Below are 20,102 nucleotides of genomic sequence, written 5' to 3' on the forward strand. Positions count from 1 at the left end.
CTACGAAGGAGGTGAATTCCTCCTGCAAGACTAGAGCACTGATTATCGAAGCTCACTCACTCACTCTTTGGCACCCAGGATGGTATCTTCAGATGGGTTGCATTACGCTCACCCTCCCAAGGTACGTATGAATGTTGAGTTTTCACATATTTTCATTGTTTTCCGTATGTCCTTCGTTGTTTCTAGAGCTACAGAAGCGGTCTGCTTTCGTCCTCAAGGCCCACGACTCCACTCCAGATTCAAATGTGTGTTTGTGTTTGGGGAAAATTTATGAGACCATGTCAATGCTTTCCCTTGAATGTCCCGTAGACCTAATTCGTCGATGGCAGTGTCTGCCCACTACTGTACACAGACGCCACGGAACCATAACTTTTTATGCTGCTGCGTTCGCTCGAAACAGCTTCAGCGCGCCTGGAACATGAAGATAAGATAGCGCGGTGTTGCCGTGCACGGACGACGGAGGGTGGCAATTAGGGTGATAGGGTTGCCGCGGTCTCTCTGCTACGCCGTCCGACCGTACGTCAGCCGAGGGCAAGTTCTTTATCAGCTACTGTCTGTCACTTTCGCTTTCACTTACGACAAAAGTTCTATCTGTCCGTCCTCTCCATGGCACCCATTTGCCTCCTTTTTCCCTCATCCTTTGGTCCCAGCTGGTTGAGGTGTGCGTGTGCGACAGAATGGCGGAACAGACCGTTTTCCTCTAATGTGCGTGCTAGCGTGGCAGAGGGGCAAAGCGGGTCTAACCGTATAGGATGACTCAAAGCTTACCTAGAGCGTTTGGAGACTCCATCTTCACCAACACCAGCAGCAGGTCCCGCACTGTAGCCGAAAGCGCGTCTTAATCTCTTATCAATCGCGCTTGGTTCTCGGTCGTGTGTGTGTGTGTGTGTGTTAGCTGTGTGTGTCGGCAAGCGGACTCTAACGTTACGTGTCGCGCTAGTGTTTGTTCGCGATTTGTTACGACCCCACGGTGTTACGGTTGTGTCGTGTGTCGTGGCTGTCGGGTGTAGTGTGTGGAAACAGTGTGGCCGCAGTCGCTAAACTCGCTCCGATATTGTACACATTCCTGCCCCGACGTAAGACGCACTTGGGACGCGACTGGGTGGACAGAATTTTGCACTCACCACGAAATATCCGCCTGTGCCCCTGTGCTGCACGCGTCACTTTTGGAGGCAGTGGACAAGGTGCCAAGCAAGGTGTTTCGGTGGTAGTATCGTATCGGCCACAGCGGACACAGCGCCGTTATCCTGCTGCGCCTTCCATCAATATTAGAAGCTGTTCGAGCGTGGACGTGTGTGCGTGCGTGCTGTAAAGTGCAGTTCGTGTTGACGAGTGTAAGTGGTTGTTTGTGCTTGTATCAACAAATTTCTCCAGCTGCTGCTTCTTCTTCGCTCGCTCTCGCCGTATTTATCCATCCAGAAGAGAGTCCGATCCTTCCGTCCGTTCGTTGCTCCTAGAAACGGCGCCTCCTTAGATAAGCAGCTTCCAATGTCAGTACTGTCGTGGGCTGCATTGCCTGAATTGCGTGTTTTCTGGTGTGAAGCAGCGTGACGGCGTGGTCTGGGTCTAAGAGAGTGTTACCGAGTATATGGGAACGCGGTTACGTTTTCCTCGATCGAGCGCGAATGCGCACGCGGCAGCCGGCGGCCGCTTATCTAGAGAATAAACACAAGCGAACCGCGTCTATTGTTGGTGAATGCAATGGGGGGGGGATTGAATCTAGAACAACAGCTCTTCCTCCTTCGGTGGAGAGACTGGAGGTGTGGGAGACGATGACCCGGGGCAGAAGAAGGCAACGGCTCTAGTGCTGTGCGCAAAGGCGTTTCAAGCGGCGCGAACAAATTGTCTCGGGTTTTCAAAGGGAGCCCTTCAAAGGGTAGTCAGTTAGTAGCGATGGTTACGACCGTTATCACGGCGGTGGCAGCAGCAAGACGCCATACGAACGGTTCCGAGGATAACTGTGAGGACGACGGTGGTCCGCGACTGTCCGGCCCTTTGCGCAAGTTGCGTCGCCAGTCCTCCCGGCTGCGGAATCTTCTGCCATTGCTAGGTGGAACTGGCGGAATTGGTAGTGGCAAACCCGTGGAACAGGTATATTGTGCTTGTCTTTGCTGTTGCGTAGGAGTCGAGAGGGATCTGTGTGTTAGAAGTGTCGTTGTTTGGCCGTTTTAGGGTCCACAAGTCGAACAACAAGTTGATGAATGCATTTCGGAAGTGAAGTGAGTCATAATTAACTGTTGATGACTTATTCGCATAGTCTATCGGACGCAAGTAAATGCAATGCAACGCATTAAATGATTTAAAGCAGTGTATAGGAGTATCGTTGTAAACCCATATAGTAGTGAAAATGGAACAATATCTTTGTTGAATCAACCAGTGTTTGTTCGGATGGGTCGGTCCTGTGCCTGTCCATGCAAACAGCAGCAAGCCCAGCCGCGTGATAAAAGGCAACGAGGGCGTAGTTCCTTGGTGCATTAAGCTCTATAAACGTCACCCCACCGCGGCTTGGTGCATGGTGCAGATGCAAACGATTATTATGTTTGCCAAATGCCGCCGACGTGGAAAAACGAATGACTCACGTGTACGGGTTAAGATGTCCGTCCGTAGTTCATTCAACGTGTTGTAAGAAAATGTGACTTGAGTGATAGAATGTAATCATCGCTCTCTCGGTGGCGGTGGTGGTGGTGGTAGATGACCATGAAGAGTTTTTGATACTTTTCTACTGAAAGTAATCAATAATTGGATTTCGTTCACGAAGATTTTGTAATCGTCTGTGTACTGCTGGTGTGCCGTTATCGTTACGAGTTTCCGGTTATGCTCGGCCATGAGACGCGCAATGCCTCTTGAAACAGTCATTAATTGAGCAGCATTCTGCCGAAGCAATCAGACTCCCTAATCTTGGAGATGGCCAAAAAAATCGATCGTGAATTTTGAATCGTTTTTGTTTGTGTCAGCGACTCATAATCTATCGGTTAGCTTCTCTCTATCGCTAGCGCTGATGAGTTTGAAGTCATTTGAGACCATGAACATCACCCAAGCAGGCTATGAATGTTTCATCCCTCCCCCTTTTTTTTCTTTGGTTTGTATGATGCTTTTTAACCCCGGGAAAGGTTCGAACGGTGATGAGGTCATGGCACCATGATTAGGAGGATGTAAATAGTCTAACGATCGAAAAATGTCTTCCAACAGCTAGAAGTGACAAAAAACTGTAAAATGTTGAAGCCATTGATAAGCGTCCGTCGCCGCCGCCACACCACCCGTCAAACAGTGAAAATTGTGCTCAAACACAGTATTGAACGCCAGCGCCTGAAGTCACTGCGGGGATCGTGTGTACCGTTTTAGCTACAATCGGATTGATGAAATGTCGGGAAATGTCGAGGTTTTATAATACGGGGATTTGGTTACTCCCTGACAAAAATGCTAAAACCCGATGGGGAGGGAATAATACCATCCACGTACACGATGACACGCATTGAAACGTTAATGAAGGTATCATAAGCTCTGGCTACTTCTACCACCGAAGGTATGGCGCAATCGGGGCGGCGACAGGAACGGGGAAGCTCGATGAGGCATAACGAATAGGAATAGGTTGTACCAACTCCTCCTCCTCCTCCTCCTGTCGGCGGGCGGGAATTGAGAGGGTTCCTTATAACTGTTCCGCATCGGCGAACGGCCACAACAACCAGCCCCCATTCCCAGCTAGTAGTCGGCTAGAATTAGAGGAAGGTAATACGAATAAAAACACCTTGCGGCCGTCCGACCAATGGGCGAGGTGTGTGTGGGGATAGGATCCTTTCTGAGGCTTCTCTTATTAGCTGGCACAAATGGAATCCTCGAGGTCAAGAAACGTCTTACAACTTCATAGACGAAAACCCGCCAACGCCCGTCGGCACCGTATACAGGGTGACTGTGCGTATGTGTGTGCGGTTGGAGCAATTTTCTAAACATTACGGCAAAGTAGCAAAGTAACCCATGCAATGCGATGGAAACGAAAGTCGAATTTCAACATCAGCACAGGGTGACTGTTTTTCCGTCTCTTTTTCGTTGTTGTTGTTGTTGCAGTTTGTTGGAGAGACAGAGAGCGAGTTTGTTTAAGTTTGTGGTAAAGAAACCTGCTTCAATTGACTTTAGATATAATTACAACGACAATATTGAGTTACGGGCACATTTTTGTTTATAATGCGTCGTTGGTGCGCACTGAAGTGTGTCTAGAGTCGGAGTTCCCTGCTTGGGCTCGAGCCCTTTTGGGAGGAAAGGTGTTGGGGGGTTTGTGGCAAAAGGGAGTTCGCATCAAACCTCAAACCTTGAGGTAGAGCTGAACGGGTTTGATTAATAAAGTGTCAACATGAGAGAGGTTTTGCGAACTACTTTCACATTGTGCGTATGTGAACAATCACAAGATCGTGTGCGTTTCTGCTCGTGTGATGGGATAGCAATCATTGCAATCATTATCATGCTGAGACAATTCTAGAAGTGCCATGAATCCATCAATCGGTGAAGCATGTCGATGACAGCATTTGGCCTCGATCGGCCTCGGTTAAGTCTTCACTTTCGTCCGTGTCCTGTGTGTCACCAACTGATAGCGAACACAACAGCGGCTTCTTCGTCAGCGAGTTGGAATGTTCCACCGATCGAGAAGATCAGATTTGTTTTCCTCCATTTTCGTTTTTTGCTGCAATGTGTATGTCACCAACAAGATAGAGAGGTCCTTTTTTACCGTGCAGGGACCGAGGCCCGAGACAACATTCCAAAGATCGAGGCCACAGATAAGGCTTGCGCAATCGCGTCTGAGGGCACTGCCTGCCTGCTAAAGACCATAATATTTCGCTTGATAATAGCGACGACCACGATGCTGATGGCAGCGACACATGTCGTAACGTTCCAGAATGGATGAGAATCGCCACACCAAAGATCCCGCAATCGATGGTTTGGTGGATTCGCGGTGCCCGCGGTGGTGCTGTACCCGTTGTTGTGTGGTGTAAGCATCGAGCAGTTCGCAGGGATGCGCTCGAGTTAGTCTTGTCGTGGGATCGAGCGGAAGCTGAAGCGCGCGCAATAAGAGTCCCTTCGGAAAGCAGCAGCAACAGCAGTGTGACATCGAGCCAGCAAGTGCAACACTGTGCCACACAGTACCTACTTCTACCGGGTTGCCTTTTGGAATTCGTTCTCAAAGTCGTCGCTTACGCGCCGTGAAACCTGACACCGCCCCAGAACGCTTGTTGGAAGTGGAGGAGCGAGCGTCGTGTACCGGAACGGAACCGAAGGAAAACAACCGTTCTGCTGAAACCTGTTCTGGAACAGCCGGCACGGAACGAAAGCGGGAGGAAAACTACACACACACACACACCATCGCCGCCGCAGGCCGCCCCCTAGCCCGGATCAGAATCCAACGGTGTCACACATCTTTCGCTTTCATTAGTGCGCTGAAGTGTTTTGTTTTGGTGGCGCGGCACCACACTCTACGGCCGACAGGTGTCGTGGGCGCAATTCGTTCGTTCGCCCGCTCGCTCGCTCGCTGCTAATCGAATTAGGACATCGCGGGGACGCGTCGGAACATTGCTCGCTCGCGCGCGCGTGCTTAGAAGAGAGTGTCGTGAACGCCCATCGTCGTCGCGCACTATCGTCGCTCGTGCTGTCTGCAGGACATTCTCCCGCCGAAAGCAGGGTCGCCGCCGTCATTCGGTTTAGTCGGAGCGGTGAAGTGAAAGGCGCGGACCGACGAGCTGTTGTGACCTATTGCCGTGTGTCGGGGGATAGCCAGCAGACAGCAGTATGGAGCAGGCAACGGCAACGCGCCGCCTAACGCGCGGCGAATCCGAGGACAGTCCGGTCGAGTTTGTGGTGGTGGATTCGGACGTGTCCATGTCCGATGCAGGGCTCAGCTCGCCCGAGAAGAAGCCGAAGAAGAAGCGTGGCCTGTCGTTCAAGAAACTGCGCACCAATGCGCAGAAGCTGATCCCGAAGCGCGGTGGCCGCAAGGACTCGTCGGCCAAGTCGTCCGAGACGAGCTCGCTCGGTGGTGACTCCGGGGTGGTGAGCGGCGGTACGGATGATCTGCTGCCGGCTACCCCGTCGCCACCGCCACTACCGGCCTCACCGACGGCAACGGAGACGTCGATCGAAACCGTGCTCAAGTCGACGGAAAGCCTGCCGGCAATCAAGGAAGATCCGGTACGGGAGGCGGCAATGTTGGGCGCCCGATCGGACGAGGATATACTGCTCGAGGGAAAGGACAAGCAGCGGCAGAAGAAGGCGCGCAAGCCGAGCCGGGCGGCTAGCTTCATGAAGAAGCTGGCCGGACGATCCAAAACATCGAAGGTAGCGCCGAACCCGGCAGTCCCCGCTCCCGGCGGTGGTTCCGAGGGAGACGAGATATCGTCCGGGACGCTTGAAACTCCGCTGAGCATCAAACGGCAGACGCCCGAGGGTGCCATGTTTGTGTCGGACACGGAGCTGTACCAGGACGGCGATCGGGACGATGGTACGTCGGTGGATCCGCCGTCGCCCGTGCTGGTGCGACAGCTCGATGCCGAACCGACGACACTGAGAGCCAAACGAACCGAAATGAAAATCACGCTCACACGCAACATGCCGTCGACGAAGCCTGGGACGATTGAAACCTCGCTGGACGATGAGGACGACAACGCTGAGGTGATCCGGAGCAGCGGTGGAGGCGACGGCAACAGCAATGGTAAGGCTTCTTCCGGTTTTCGGTTACAGACCCAGCCGACGAAGCCAGACTGACGACGACAGCACGATAGTCGGATGTCGCACTGGCTTCGGCTACTGGCGACGAACGCCCCATCGACCAAACGATCGACCGCAGGCGCAGCGTATGCTCATGATGTCTTGATAATTCTCTCTCCCCGCAGGTCTGAACGCTGAGAACCGGGAGCTCGCAATCGACTCTAAACCAATTAGCTCCGACAGCGGCACTGTCCCGTCGCCTAGGGCCTCAATCGGGAACGAGCAATCGTCGCAGTTGATCGCAACCACTCGCACGCAGCAGTCGTCGTCCTCCACGTCATCCGTCGATGCGCGCCTTTCGAGTCTGCTGAGTGGCGATTACATCGCGGAGATTAACAAGTTTTCCATCGAGAACATTACCAACGCCGGCGCAGCGAGCAGCACTGTCGTAGCAGGAGGAGGAGGAGCAGGAGGAGTAGGAGCAGAAGCGGTGCCGTTGCCGCAGCCACGTGCGTCGTTGTCGATTCGGGAGCGCTTCTTCCAGCAGCAGCCGGTGGTGGTGACGACGGGCGACCTCGACCCAGTCGCCAGCTTTGATTCGCAGGACATTGCCCCACCGTCGTCGGTTGTCGTCGACGAGGAAATAGACGGTTTTATGAGGAAAGCGAGAGGAGCGAGTGCGGCCACAGCGCGATCGAAAGGGGGCAGCAAGAGTCCGGGGGCAGCGACGGTTGAAAAGCCACAGACAGCGGGACCCGCTGGTGGACAGCAGCAGGACTTGTCGTCGTCGTCGTCGGCGTCGGCAAGTAAGGCAGCGTCGACGGTACGTACGCAGGAAGCGGCCAAACCGTACCAGTTGGGCAACAGCCTAAAGAATCCCAACAATTCTGGATTTAAATCGATCGAACAGCAACAGCAACGTGAACAGCCCCAGCAGCAGCAGCAGCCTGACCAAGGGAAGCAGCAGGAAGATCCGGTGCCAGCGAACACTACCGAGGGAAGCCCGGACAAGCCCGGCCAGGAGGAACAGGGTGACAGCACGGTCCCAACGGAACCGACCATTGTGTTCGATATCGGAACCCAGGTACGCCCGGATAGGACCTCCACTATCGTTAAGCCTGCCAGCGGTCGGTCGGTAGCGGCTACGCTCGCGGTACCTTCGCCAGGGCTCGAGAGCGGCGCCCAGTCGGGGACATTTGCCTCGCTCGGTAGCACTTCGCGCTCGTTGGAGGAGATTATCGGCGTCGGTGGTGGGTCGTACGACGACAGTAGTCAGAACAACACGAGCGAGGGCTCGCTCCGGCGCATTGTGTACGTCGAGCAGCCGACCTTCTACACACCAGAAGAGGAAGAGCTACTGACCGGCAAGCCGCCGCGCTCCTCCTCCTCCTTGCTGTCGAGTGCGGTCGAGTCCGGCGAGTACTCGCTCGAGTCGGAGGACTACCTCGAGAGCAAGATGTCCCCGCACGGCGATCTGCTACTCGAGAAGGGGGCCTCCGACCAACCGGTAAGTGTCGTTGGCCCCGGTCCCTCGATCCTTTGCTAGTGTTGTACCCCCAGCACCACACTCCTGTGCCACTCAACTTAAAAAAAACCTCCTTTCCGCAGTTGTGATTGAAGAGAGACTCTACTGTAGGGAGGGATGGTGGGTATCTCGTGTGACATGGTGACGACGAACTTATTTCATGGTGTGTGTGTATGAGATCGTTGTGTAGTGAATTGCTTTGAGGATCTTTTGCAACGAAGTAGGCGGCGCACAGGAATTGTTTGACATTTTTGGGGTTGTTACATGGGCTACCGTGGTCGTTCGTCGTCGTGTCTGTAGTGTTCCACTATTCAGTTCAGTTCTGTGAAGTTTTCGGTCGTTTCTTTCGAGCTCTAGCAGTTTATTCTGCACTTGAATGTATTCTTCTCCGTTATTTCTTTGCGCGGCACTCCATTGTGTACATACTGCGCCCGTTGGATGGAACTAAATGCATCCAAAAAATATCTCCAAAATGATAACATAAGTGCAATGTTGCCTTTGGCCTGTGAGTGTGGTGATGCTTGTAAATCTTTGTTATCAGAACCGCGCTATCTGTTGCTAAATGCAGGCGTAGCCATGACGCTGGATTGCAACATTGTTCTAATGCGTTGAGAGCTGGTCTAGGTGGGTTCCGTTCACTTGGGGGCCGTTGAACCTTTGAACAAAACCGAACGAACGGAGGGGGAGGATGTGGACCTTCAGTGAAGAGAGGGAGATGGGGGGAAGAGGAGGGAAGCAATACATAACGATGATGCTGTGCAATGTTATCTGGTAGCGGGCCCAAATACGAACAAACTTTCATTCCTTACCCCGACAGGCAACCATGGCGACTGGACAGGCCGAGAAGCGTGAGCATCTCTACAAAATTCTCGTCATCGGCGAGCTCGGCACTGGCAAGACGTCCTTCATCAAGCGGTACGTGCATCAGTTCTTCAGCCAAAACTATCGCGCCACAATCGGGGTGGACTTTGCGCTCAAAGTGCTGAACTGGGACCAGAACACGATTATTCGCCTGCAGCTATGGGATATTGCCGGTAAGAAGCAGCCGAAGAGGCAACCAGTTCGACCAGAACGCTAATGTTCTGCTTTTTCGCTTCGCTTTAGGTCAGGAACGATTCGGCAACATGACCCGCGTGTACTACAAGGAAGCAGTGGGAGCGTTCATCGTATTCGATGTAACACGCAGTGCCACTTTTGATGCGGTGATCAAGTGGAAGAACGACCTCGACTCAAAAGTGCAGCTACCCGATGGCAAACCCATTCCGTGCATACTCTTAGCCAACAAGGTACGTACGCTGGAGCTTCCCTGTAACTCGGTGAATCATTCTGAATGCTCCCTTTGCTCTTCCTGCTCCCCCCTCCCACATAGAGTGACCAACAAAAGCAGGGAATTGTGACGACACCCGCCAAACTGGACGAGTACGTCAAAGAGCACGGGTTCGCTGGATGGTTCGAAACGTCGGCCAAGGAGAACGTCAACATTGAGGAAGCGGCCAAATCGTTAGTTAATAAGGTTAGTTACAACCACTACCACACCCACCAGCCAGTATACCACGAACTTACCCCGTGTTTTTGTTTCGAATAACATTTACAGATTTTAATGAATGACAAACTGTTAAACACGGGTGAGGTCATCGATTCGGAACGGTTCGCCCTGGTTGGCGGAAAGTCGGACACGAGCCAGAAGAAGTCGTGTTCTTGCTGACCTAACCCTAGACCTCAACTAGCGGCGCGCGCTTCAACCGGCGCATCGGAGACACACTGGACCGTGGTTTTCCACGTTGTGTTTGGGCGCGTGCTGCTCGTGTGTATTTGTGTGTGTGTATGTGTGACCATTCCGCTGTGTTACGTCATCACCTACGATTTGCTTACGTTTTGTTTGTTTTTAACTTTTAATTGTTTTTATCTTGTTTACAATGACTCTCCCCTTTCTTATCCCCTCGTGTCCCCCAATTGTTCCCCCTATTCCCCCAACGGTCCCGCGCGTTCGTTGACAACAAACCCCTATTTACTATTACCACTAACTATTATACTACTCTAAAAACTGTACGCCCCTACTCCACACTACTATGGGCACATAATCGCGTTGTTACTAAAATCCTCTGGGCCAGCAAGCTAAACCAAAAACGAGTAATGTCCCGAGTAATGTTTCCCCTTTCGCGCAACCATTTGTCAACTTTTGCTGCACACCACGCACTGTCAGATGTTTTCGGTTGCTGCAACACTAAAAACAGAGGAAAGTACACACTAACGCAGCTGAAGAAGAACAAAAAAAAGGGATCGACAAAGCCGAGCCACCTACTTACTACACGGCACCCGATAAAGGGTGAACCGGATGCGCACCCCAAAACCATCCACAGTGGAGAAATCTACACACAGAGCCTCTTTCAATCCGTCGCAGCTTTTTTCTGGTGGATGATCGATCGATTGTTATTGTTGTTGATAATAATGAAGATCTTGTTGACGTGTTAGAGAGAAGAGCGATGCAGTAGTGGCCATTTTTTTCGTCGGAGATAAAGTATATTCATGTAATGAAGAAAAGAAAGCCTAAATTTTTGCTGGAAAGAATTCCAGTTCCAGTGCAGTTATTTTAGCGTGATTGTATCGATTCAGAGAAAGAATATCATGAATATTTACCGCTTTTATATATCGCTTTAGAGGGTACAGCACGCAACATATTTCGGGTCAAATATTCTAAAAGGAGAAAGAGCTAAATTCAAAGATAGTATCACAAAAAAGAGGAGAAACTGGCATACCACGCATCGTTCAGAAGGCAAGCGAGGCAACAAACCGTGTCGCAGCAGCGCGTGTAGGAAATAGCGAACGATTGGCTTAATTTATTTGGCTTGTTCGTCTGCGCTTTAGGTGTTTGTCGCGTGGAGTATCGTGTGCGACCGAATGCAGCTGAAAGGACATCAGTATGATGAACCGATAGTTTAGAGAGAGAGATAACAAGAGATAAAATGTTTTTAAAACACACACCCAGAAGCAAAGCGAAGATTTACTGCGAAAGAAACACGCCGTGTTGTAGCACGGATCGAAATAATTCAAACCAGCGATGGATTTTGGCAAATGTTCAGGTAAAGTGCATACTACTGAACTCAAGGTTCGGCAGTGAGTGAGTTTGTATGCCATTATGAGTAATTTTCCATTTTTGTATGTATGTGTGTACGTACATGGTTTGCCAAGTTCCTTCTACAGCAATAGAAGCTTGAATTTGATCGATCAGTAAGCGCCAGGATAAGCATGAATCTCTCGTTTTGATTGATTTCCATTTCCGCTCGTGCTGCTGCAAACCAGCTGTCGAGGAACGTGCGCGGGCCAATATTGCTGCGATGAGCAGTTTGTACAGATAAATGGGAGCAATTTAATGAAGGGCATCGCCGGACCACGCGGTGAGTATGATCTTTTTTTTTGGTTCTTTATGCATCATTTTATCCGAGTTTAATTTTAGGTTAAGTGTATGTTTTCGAAAAGTTATGGGTTATTTAAAATTCTCGTTATGACGCGTGTAAATATCACTTAGCAGTGCATGTGCAAACTAAAAACCATAGATCAAGATCGACGAAGCGCATGGTGTAATCAAGAAGAAGAAGAAGAAAACGTATCTTTAGTAGAATGTTCCATTTTAAAGTAGAATCTTCCTGCGCTACCGCAGTACCCCCTGCGCTTCTGTGGCGCCCTGCTAATTGCGCACGCTTCATAAGTGATCGATGAAGGTATTGCGCGTAGATCGACGAAGAAAAAAACCCATAAACCTATAGGCTCAAACCATTACCACCCGCGCGCACAGGTGCAAACGTAACAGGTTTTTTTTTTTTGTTCGGGTGCGCTACGAATTAAAACCGGAACTTCCGCAAAAACCGTGGAAGGAAGCGCCAGTACGAGCCAGACAGATACACTCACTCACTTACACGGTCCGATCGAATGAAGACGCTCAAACAGTAGCAAACGATGGCTTGATGCCGGAGCATTTTCCCTCCCCCTATTACAGCCTGCTATTAACGCTCGATTTTGGGCACGCGTTTAGGCCGTCTTTAGCCTTTTTTTGTGTATGTGTGTCTGGTTGTTGTTCACTCCCCCCCCCCTTCCAGGTGCAGCTGAATTTACCTTATGGTGAGGCTGCCACGAATGTGTTTCTGTTTTAACAACTAGCACAGTTTAACGTACAATTAATCCATCGGGAACGCAATAGAGAGGGAGCGTATCGCGGCCACACTCACACACTGAGCATACGAGAAGCCAAAGGGAAAAGAGGGGAAGGATAACAGTGTGCGCAAGGCACAATAAAAACAACAGCAAAAAAAAGGCGCGAGTAAAATCAATTAGCCTAAACCGCTGGGGAGAGGAGGCCGCTGGTAGCAGCAGACCAGCAGCACCAGCAGCAGCAGCAACATCCTCTCTGCTTGGGCATCATTAAAAGAGTACACGAAATCACCACCAAAGGGAGCGAAAACAGATAAAATGGGCGAGAAACACACAACATAACTGCACTCGATTCGTCTTGCCTCCATCAAAAGAGGGGAAGAGCATGCATAAGGTGGTGAAAGGAGTAGAAGAAGGGAGCAATAAAGGCTCCTCTAGTTCGGCAAAGCATAAATGGCGAGAAATAGAAGTAGGAAAAGGCCACACACCACACCCAAATAGCCGAGCCGAACGAGAAAAAAACCCGCGCTCCGCCACAAAAAGTGCCACAAACAACACCGATTAGCCAAGGGAAAATCTGGTCAATCTGGGCGCCCGGGCCGCGGTACTTTCGGGCTGTAAATTATACGCCTTTTTTACACGCGTACCACACACACACAGACAGACACATGTGGACGCGTACTAATTGTGGGGCGAATGTTTAATGCTAATAATCGGCGGCTTGCGTCTCTGGGCCCAGGTGCGCTGCGCCCGTGTGGTGCTGGTGAGTTGCCGTTGTCGAGTGTGTTATAATTGTGTTATAACGACTTCATTCACTGGAGCCTCTGGTGGCGATCACAGAGTAAAGCGAAGATGTGGATGGATTGAGATCGTAGAAATTCTTTTCTGTAAACTAGCAGCTTTAATGAAGATGTCCTTATGATGTTTTTCAGGATAGATAATGATCAGAATGTTGAGCTTTTTTTTTAATATGAAGATGTCGTATATGTTAATTTATTGATCCATTTCCATACCAACGCCACATCCTCGTTTGCTCTGCTATATAAAGATCATACCTTCCTCGAAGCCAGTACATAAAGATCCACACACACAATCTAGACCGGATAGAGATCATAGAAATAAGTGCGAAAGTGCCCATTTGCCGATAGGAAGTAGATGTTGCGGATGTAAAGGTGGAATAATACGTGCTGCAAGAATTCGCTAACATCCCTGCCCCCGTCTCTCTGGCAGGCCGATATGCTAGAAACGGACCGCATTCCGATAGGGAACTGATGTGCTGATCTACATAATGCTTTATGCTATATCTATCAATTAGCTTTAGGATAAGCGCGCACTTGGTGGAGAAATGTTGTGCCTGGTGGGGGCGATTTTTTTTTGTTGCTGCTTCTTGTTTGCTCATACGCCGCCGCCGCAACTCAAAGGAGAAAAAGTATGTGTAATTGCACTTTTTTTTTTCACGCGGCTTGGTTGTTGGAGTTTGTTTTATTATGCGGAGCGCAACTGAAACCATTTCCAGCCTACCGAAAACAGACCTTTGTTCGTTCCGCAGGCTTTGAATCTTCCGATTCCGGTTACCAAGCGGCATTTTCTTTTTTTATGTGTACTTGCGTGCGTGTGTGTCTGTGTGTGTGTATGTGGTAATGCGCTAAAAACTATGGAAATAATTGTTTTCTCGTTTAATGTTGTTACCCATCCACTTGTTTTGTTCCTTGCAGCTTTTACTATGGGAGCTGGGCCGATGGAAGATTGCTTTTCGATACAAGTGCGATGATACATGAAATTCCGAACCCGTACTTTCCAGACGAAACGGATCCAGCCCTATGACCGAATGGTCCCCCCCCCCCGCCCGGAGAGGGGTGAGTAATAGAGGGTAACGATCTTCACACAGCAAGGAAGCTTACATTAAAGTCCATTACGACGAAAGTGATGGCTTCGGCTGGCCAAACCAGAGCACAGGGATTGGCGAGTGTAAAAAAGCACACAACACTTGAGTGTAAATTTGATGGATGCATCCTGCAATGTGATGCTGTGCACAAATGGTGCGCGATTACAATTACAGCTGGTAAAAACACTTTTATTGCTCTCTCTAATCGCGCTCTCGATCTCGTTGTTTGGCAGTGTTTAGTAGAATCCCGCCTTACGGACAAACTTCCGCAACAGCATGTACGCGACCAGATGTACGAGGACAATTTCCACCGTCATGACGAGGTAGTTGAGGTGCAGGGCCTCGTACGAGGTAGCATACCCGGCATCTTCCAGCACGGCTTGCCCGTTCGCTAGACAGGTGATCGTTTCGTTCAGCCTCGAAGACGTACCATTGCAGGGGATCGACTCGATCGGCAACCAGTAGTACACGGAGACACCCTCGCTGGCGAAGAAGAAAAACGACAGATACTTCAACAGCGGAAAGGCTCGAAGGTTGAGATAGAGACCGCCAAGAAGCATAAACGCCAAAAAGATGATGTTGCTCGTCTCGATCGCCATGTTCATGGTGCCGGTTGTACAGGAAAGCAGATAGCCTGTGAAACAGTAAGAGAGATTGTCAGTAACCAAGTGTGCGACCATCTTAAAAGACACTCTCATACCGTATGCCATCGCAAGCACACTCGCCCCACTGGACACTAGCGACATGCAGCAGTACGTGATAAAGTCCGTCGAAAAGCCAACGAACGCATAAGCCACACCGATGAACAGAAACGACTCGAACAACGCTCTGGGCACACTGTAAAGGACCTTGTGCAGGTAGTACATGGAAAGGGTGTAGCTCTTCTCACCAACCTCCCGGCGGATCAGTGGCATCTCGGAAGGGAATGTGTAAAACACACCGTAACTGATCGTGTACACTAGCTCGCTTATCATCAGAAACAGTGCGCCGCGAATGTCCTGGATGGAGGTCTGCGAAACTGGGCGCACGTCGTAGTACAGTGACGCTATCACAACGCTGGTAAACTGGAGATGGGAAAGAGGACAAAGCATGATACATTGGAGTCGGTGTAAAGAAGTATGTAGTTGGCAATACGCACCAAAAATATTGCCGTCACAGTAAGATATTCGCGCAACTTTCGCATACTGTCCAGCGTGGTACGATGCAGCAGAATCATCAGCTGTTTCGCCCGACAGACGCGATGCTTATCGTTGGCCAACTTTTGGATAATTTTCGCCTGATGGTATCGAGTCATTAGACACTTCCGCGCGATATTTTGCCGACAGGCTTTGCGCACGATCTCATACCGCTGGATTGCTTCCTCTGCCTCACTGGCCGCGAACGTTGTCGCACCGGGGCTGACGAGCTGGAAGTAAAAATCGGCCGGATTGCCATTCGCCGGCACCTCCTTGCCAATGCTGCATGATCGGAGGAGAAGTATGCCGTTAGATTGGATCGGAAAGCACCACGATAAGCTATGATACACCACTTACGAGTTGAAAAAGTCTATCCGATCGGCCGTTGGTCCCTGGTAGAAGACGGTCCCGCCATCTTGCATCAGGATCACATCGCTGAAGCACTGAAACACCTGCGACGGTGGGTCGTGTATCGTACAGATAACCGCCCTGCGCCCATTCGCACACAGACACTGGAGCGTTTTCATCACCGAGGCCGCATTGAAGCTGTCCAGTCCCGTCGTCGGCTCGTCGCAGAACAGAATCTCCGGCTCGGTAAGCAACTCGCCGGCCAGATTCACCTTCTTCCGCTCTCCACCCGACAGCTGGGCAATGCGCGTACCCCAGCAGCCCTGCAGTCCGAGCTCGTTGACGATGCGAAGCACTGCGACGTATCCGACGTTTTTAAGTCTCGCCTACGGATGGATCGAAAGTGTGTGCACGCCGCGTTAATCAAAGCCACATTTGGGACCATCCCTAACTCGTGGTGGATTGAGCGCAAGCTTGAAGGGAGATATTTATGTGTGTGCAAACAAAGCTCTATCGCTCAGCCTATGCTTCTTCTAAGCACGAGTCACAATCACGCACAAACAGTCCGGCCACACAGGACCTACCACAAAGGTTAGATGCTCGGCAACGGTCAGCGTCTGTAGGGCGATCTCGTACTGCGGCACAAACCCGGTCAGCTGTTTCATCTGCGTCCTGGTCACGTACAGCCCATTGATAAGCACCTTCCCGTGGACGGTGGTGGAGCCCGTAATACGCATCGAGATGGCGGCCAGCAGCGTTGTTTTGCCAGCACCACTAGGTAGCAGAAGGAATTAAGAAGAAAGCGTTGCCATTTGTATTATGATCGAGCTGATTGAGGGTTAATTGGGTCGTGTTTAGTGTGTTTGATGTTTAGTACACGCCGTACAAGTCATGCTTATCCAATGCGATTGTTGGTGATTATTGAACACGGGGTGTGTCCGCAACTGTCGCAACAATAGCAGTTTAGGTGATGAGGAACGTTAGGTATAACTTTCATAATCGCCATCGGAATAGCTTGTATTGTGTTAGGCATTGGTTGGTTTGGTTTTGCAAAACACGAGTAACGAACCTTGGGCCCATGATCGCTACCAAGTTGTCGGAACGGACCGCACCGCTGGCTATGAAATGGGAAGGAAAGAACACACAGAAGCAAAAACATGCCGTCAGTTTCATTGGCGATAATGTAAAGTCGCCCTTTCCGGCACAACATTGTCACAATGTCATGTCAAGGAAGAGGGCAGGGACAGTAGCGATCGGCAAGAACGATCGCACAAGATTTGCGATCACTCTGCTCCCGCAGACTATTATCAGCACATAATTCGAGCATACCATTCCGAAGCAATGTGAGTTCTTTCTTTTGCTGATGTCCTGGCCGTCCGTACCACTGGTTTCCGGTGTCCGAGGTTGGCCGACCGGAGGAGGAGGATCGTACACTAACTGTAAGATTCTTCCACTCAAGTAATACTGTGCCAGTGGGCGTGCTGGTATCATTGGGCTTATTTGCAGTCATTTTCACACTTAATTCACATTTGCATCACTTGTATAAAGACTGATTAAGCTACACAACTACAATAATTGAATTATTATAGTACACCAGTGCACTATATTAGGATTGCTGCCACGCACAACCACTGTGTCGCCTGTACTGTTCGTTGTTCGGTTGCGACTGATGATGCGATCGCATTCCGGCGACTCTAGAAGATACGGTACTTGTGTGTGCCTGCACAAGCCTGACGGCTATCAGCAGCAGCGTGCTGATAAGGGAAAGCCGTGTTTGGTGCGCTGCTACCGCCAGCCTCCACCAAATGACGCGTTTTTTTCCAAACTAATCATCGATCGGGACGCCGGCTCAACCGCCAAGAACGCCGATCGCCGTTCGGGGTGGCAGAGGTTGCTTTTTAATTGTTTTGTAATTTTTGCCTCAACTCTCGAACGCAAATGTGCAAGGTTGAATCCCGGCCCGGGTCGGGGCGAGAGCTTTGCGTCTATATGGGAGTGATGGGAAATTATTTCAGCATGTTGATAAGACACATTGCCCCAGACAAGCAAAACAAACGAGATTCGATAGTGTTTAGGTGCATTTGGTGTGCGGTTTAAGAAAATGGGCATGTAGAAGCAGATGATCATGATCTTAAGCAGGTGTAGAAACAAAGCGAAAACCATTACATGCTTCCTTCGGAAGGACGGAGGTACTGTTTGCGCTGGTTAGTAAAAACAAAGAACACAAATCATCAAGAGGCTAGTTTTCGTCCTAAAGTTGAAGCAGGTAGCCGCCACGATCATCATCCAGTGTGTCTTTAAGGCCCTTTTCTTCAAGTTGCAGCTAAAGATAGACACTAGAAAATGGTCATTGATTTAGGGAACGATGTACAGCCGTCAGGTACTCGTCAGGGCCCGTCCAAGGCACTACTTTCTCTGCTGCTACCTGCTGCTAGCATAAAAGCCCTAGACAAGGATTTAAGATGGGTTTTTAAGACGAACGATTACCTCTCTCGTCAGCAAAACGGATCCCATTTTCCCCCGGTGCGGACCATATCGAAGCGGATTAACTGTGACAAACACCGGCAAAACGGTCGTTTTTAGAAGCATCGATTTGAGCCTGCTTCAAGGACGACCCTAAAACTATGGCATAATAATACCATGGCTAAAACCCTGGTAAGGCAGCAGCATATAAACACAAAGGGAATGTCCTGGAATTGTGTTGATCGTACCTGGGAAAAAGCTGCTGGCTGTGGGCGATCAAAAAACCAAGATCTTTGTTTTATGCAGCAACCCCATAAAAGGCAAGGCCCTTTTCTAACACGTTGTTTCTTCTTCTTCTACTTTTAGCTCCTGCACAACGTACCATCTGTCGACCAACAAAAAAGAAGAAAAACGATCGAGCTAAAATGGAAAATTATAATATCCCCGGGGCGGAGGAAGGAAGAAGCCTAACAAGAACAACACGAGCCCAACAAATCCGTGCAAAGGGTGCAGGCAGGCTTGTTTTGGGCTAATTTCCGACAAAAACCTCGTTCACTAGTTTACAGTACCGGCCACCGCACGATGGTCATTGGCCCAAACCCTCCCTCCCCCGGCCAATGGTTCTTGTTGGAGGATAATTAGAACGAGTTAAACGGGAGCATTCTCTTCCGGCAGCCGACAACCCTCGTGCTGTCTAAAGATCATCATCCTGCGCAAGTACTTCCTAAGCAAATCGTGCCCCCGGGGGCAAGGGATCGTTAGTGGGGGCTAGGAAGGGAAACAGGGCAAAGCGGCAAGCGCACATGCCTAGAATTGGTTATCGATCGGCTCCAGCCCATAACTCCAATAGTCAGCACCGAGGGTTAGTCCGTTAGAAAATGGCCACAGGTTGTCGGAAAGGCCGGAAAATGGGGAGCAGTAATGCCCACTCCTTCCACACCCATTCCCGTCAAGCTTACTTCGGATATCAAAACGGAAGGAACAAACGGAAAAGAACGTTTGATGTGATTGATCGATTTGAACGATCGAACGATTGAGCAATTTTCCAGCTCCAGTTACCGAACCCTCGCGTGTTTTTTTTCGTATGTGTGTTTCATTCAACGCTTGGTACATATGGGGCTGATGGGGCTTTTCCTTTGCTATCCGGATGATGCGGCGGGGTGTGTGTGTAGGGTTGTGTGTACTACTTATGGGAGTTTTCGTTGTTTTATCGGTGCTGCAAGTTCGGTGTGTTGATTTTAAGAGTTCGGAAAGTCCGACTTTTTTGCAGGAGTGGTGATACATTACTCTTACAGAGCTGTTTCTGCGGAGCCATTGCTGTGGCACGCGGCGGTGTGGTGACTGTTTCCTGCGAAACTATGTGAAACTCTCGCAAGTCGCGGACGGAGGCTGATTTTCTCACGCCTCCGAACCGCTTTCTTTGGCACATTCTTAATAAGCACCTTTATTCGCACCGCAAACAGGCGCAGAAGGCGTACAAACTGAAATCCGAAAGCCATATGAGCCAACAACTCTATCAAAATCGTTCCAATCCGATCGATTAAGGCGAAATTTTCCATACGACCTCAATACTCGGGCGGAGTGGGGTGGTGGGTGAGTTTCGCCATTTTTTCTGCCGCCTCTTGTGGTGCACACCGCGCAAGTTAGGCAAAAAATCAAATAATTAGACGATTTTTTCTCTCGATTCCCTCCCACACACACACAGACACACTTGCTATGAGTCGACGGTTGAGCTGACTGTCTTTTAAGCAAAATGTTAAAATTGCACGCGATTTGACGATTAATCCTCGGATGGACGGAGCGCCGCAGAGGGGCCTATTCGGCTTTATTGAGAGATTACGGTCCTTTCCATTTGAAATCTTCTTTTTTGTTT

The 20,102-nt window shown here is 50.1% G+C and overlaps 2 protein-coding genes across 7 annotated transcripts; one reads left to right on the forward strand and one right to left on the reverse strand.

Annotated features, from left to right (window-relative positions):
* The first annotated feature begins 8 nt into the window (after positions 1-8).
* Positions 9-11,193, forward strand: LOC120897129 (ras-related protein Rab-32). Of its 6 annotated transcripts, XM_040301760.1 has the most exons (7): positions 4,276-6,691; positions 6,873-7,510; positions 7,598-7,771; positions 9,030-9,246; positions 9,317-9,498; positions 9,582-9,725; positions 9,807-11,193. In XM_040301760.1, exons 1-7 carry the CDS (start codon positions 5,773-5,775, stop codon positions 9,915-9,917), a joined length of 2,385 nt encoding a protein of 794 aa, XP_040157694.1. In that variant the 5' UTR covers positions 4,276-5,772; the 3' UTR covers positions 9,918-11,193. The 6 variants fall into 6 exon arrangements, with proteins under 6 accessions (XP_040157696.1, XP_040157697.1, XP_040157695.1 ...); XM_040301759.1 differs by having other exon boundaries at positions 6,873-7,771; XM_040301762.1 differs by lacking the exons at positions 4,276-6,691; positions 6,873-7,510; positions 7,598-7,771 and adding an exon at positions 9-121 and having other exon boundaries at positions 9,807-11,191.
* A 3,159-nt stretch (positions 11,194-14,352) lies between these two features.
* Positions 14,353-17,444, reverse strand: LOC120897130 (protein brown). The gene is made up of 7 exons (XM_040301765.1): positions 17,096-17,444; positions 16,836-16,884; positions 16,351-16,540; positions 15,776-16,152; positions 15,382-15,700; positions 14,944-15,307; positions 14,353-14,877 (listed from the first exon to the last, which is right to left on the reverse strand). The coding sequence occupies exons 1-7, from the start codon at positions 17,274-17,276 to the stop codon at positions 14,480-14,482; spliced, it is 1,878 nt and encodes a 625-aa protein (XP_040157699.1). The 5' UTR covers positions 17,277-17,444; the 3' UTR covers positions 14,353-14,479.
* Positions 17,445-20,102: the final 2,658 nt, after the last annotated feature.

The sequence above is a fragment of the Anopheles arabiensis genome, chromosome 2 (assembly GCF_016920715.1).
Source record: "Anopheles arabiensis isolate DONGOLA chromosome 2, AaraD3, whole genome shotgun sequence".
In the NCBI taxonomy this organism is placed as follows: domain Eukaryota; kingdom Metazoa; phylum Arthropoda; class Insecta; order Diptera; family Culicidae; genus Anopheles; species Anopheles arabiensis.

Coding starts and splice junctions, on each gene's coding strand:
- LOC120897129 (XM_040301759.1), top strand. CDS start 5,773: ATGGAGCAGGCAACGGCAACGCGCCGCCTAACGCGCGGCGAATCCGAG. Junction 9,247..9,316: donor GCAGCTATGGGATATTGCCG/GTAAGAAGCAGC, acceptor GCTTCGCTTTAG/GTCAGGAACGATTCGGCAAC. Junction 9,726..9,806: donor CCAAATCGTTAGTTAATAAG/GTTAGTTACAAC, acceptor TAACATTTACAG/ATTTTAATGAATGACAAACT.
- LOC120897130 (XM_040301765.1), bottom strand. CDS start 17,276: ATGACTGCAAATAAGCCCAATGATACCAGCACGCCCACTGGCACAGTA. Junction 16,153..16,350: donor CCGAGCATCTAACCTTTGTG/GTAGGTCCTGTG, acceptor ATCCATCCGTAG/GCGAGACTTAAAAACGTCGG. Junction 14,878..14,943: donor TGTGCTTGCGATGGCATACG/GTATGAGAGTGT, acceptor ACTGTTTCACAG/GCTATCTGCTTTCCTGTACA.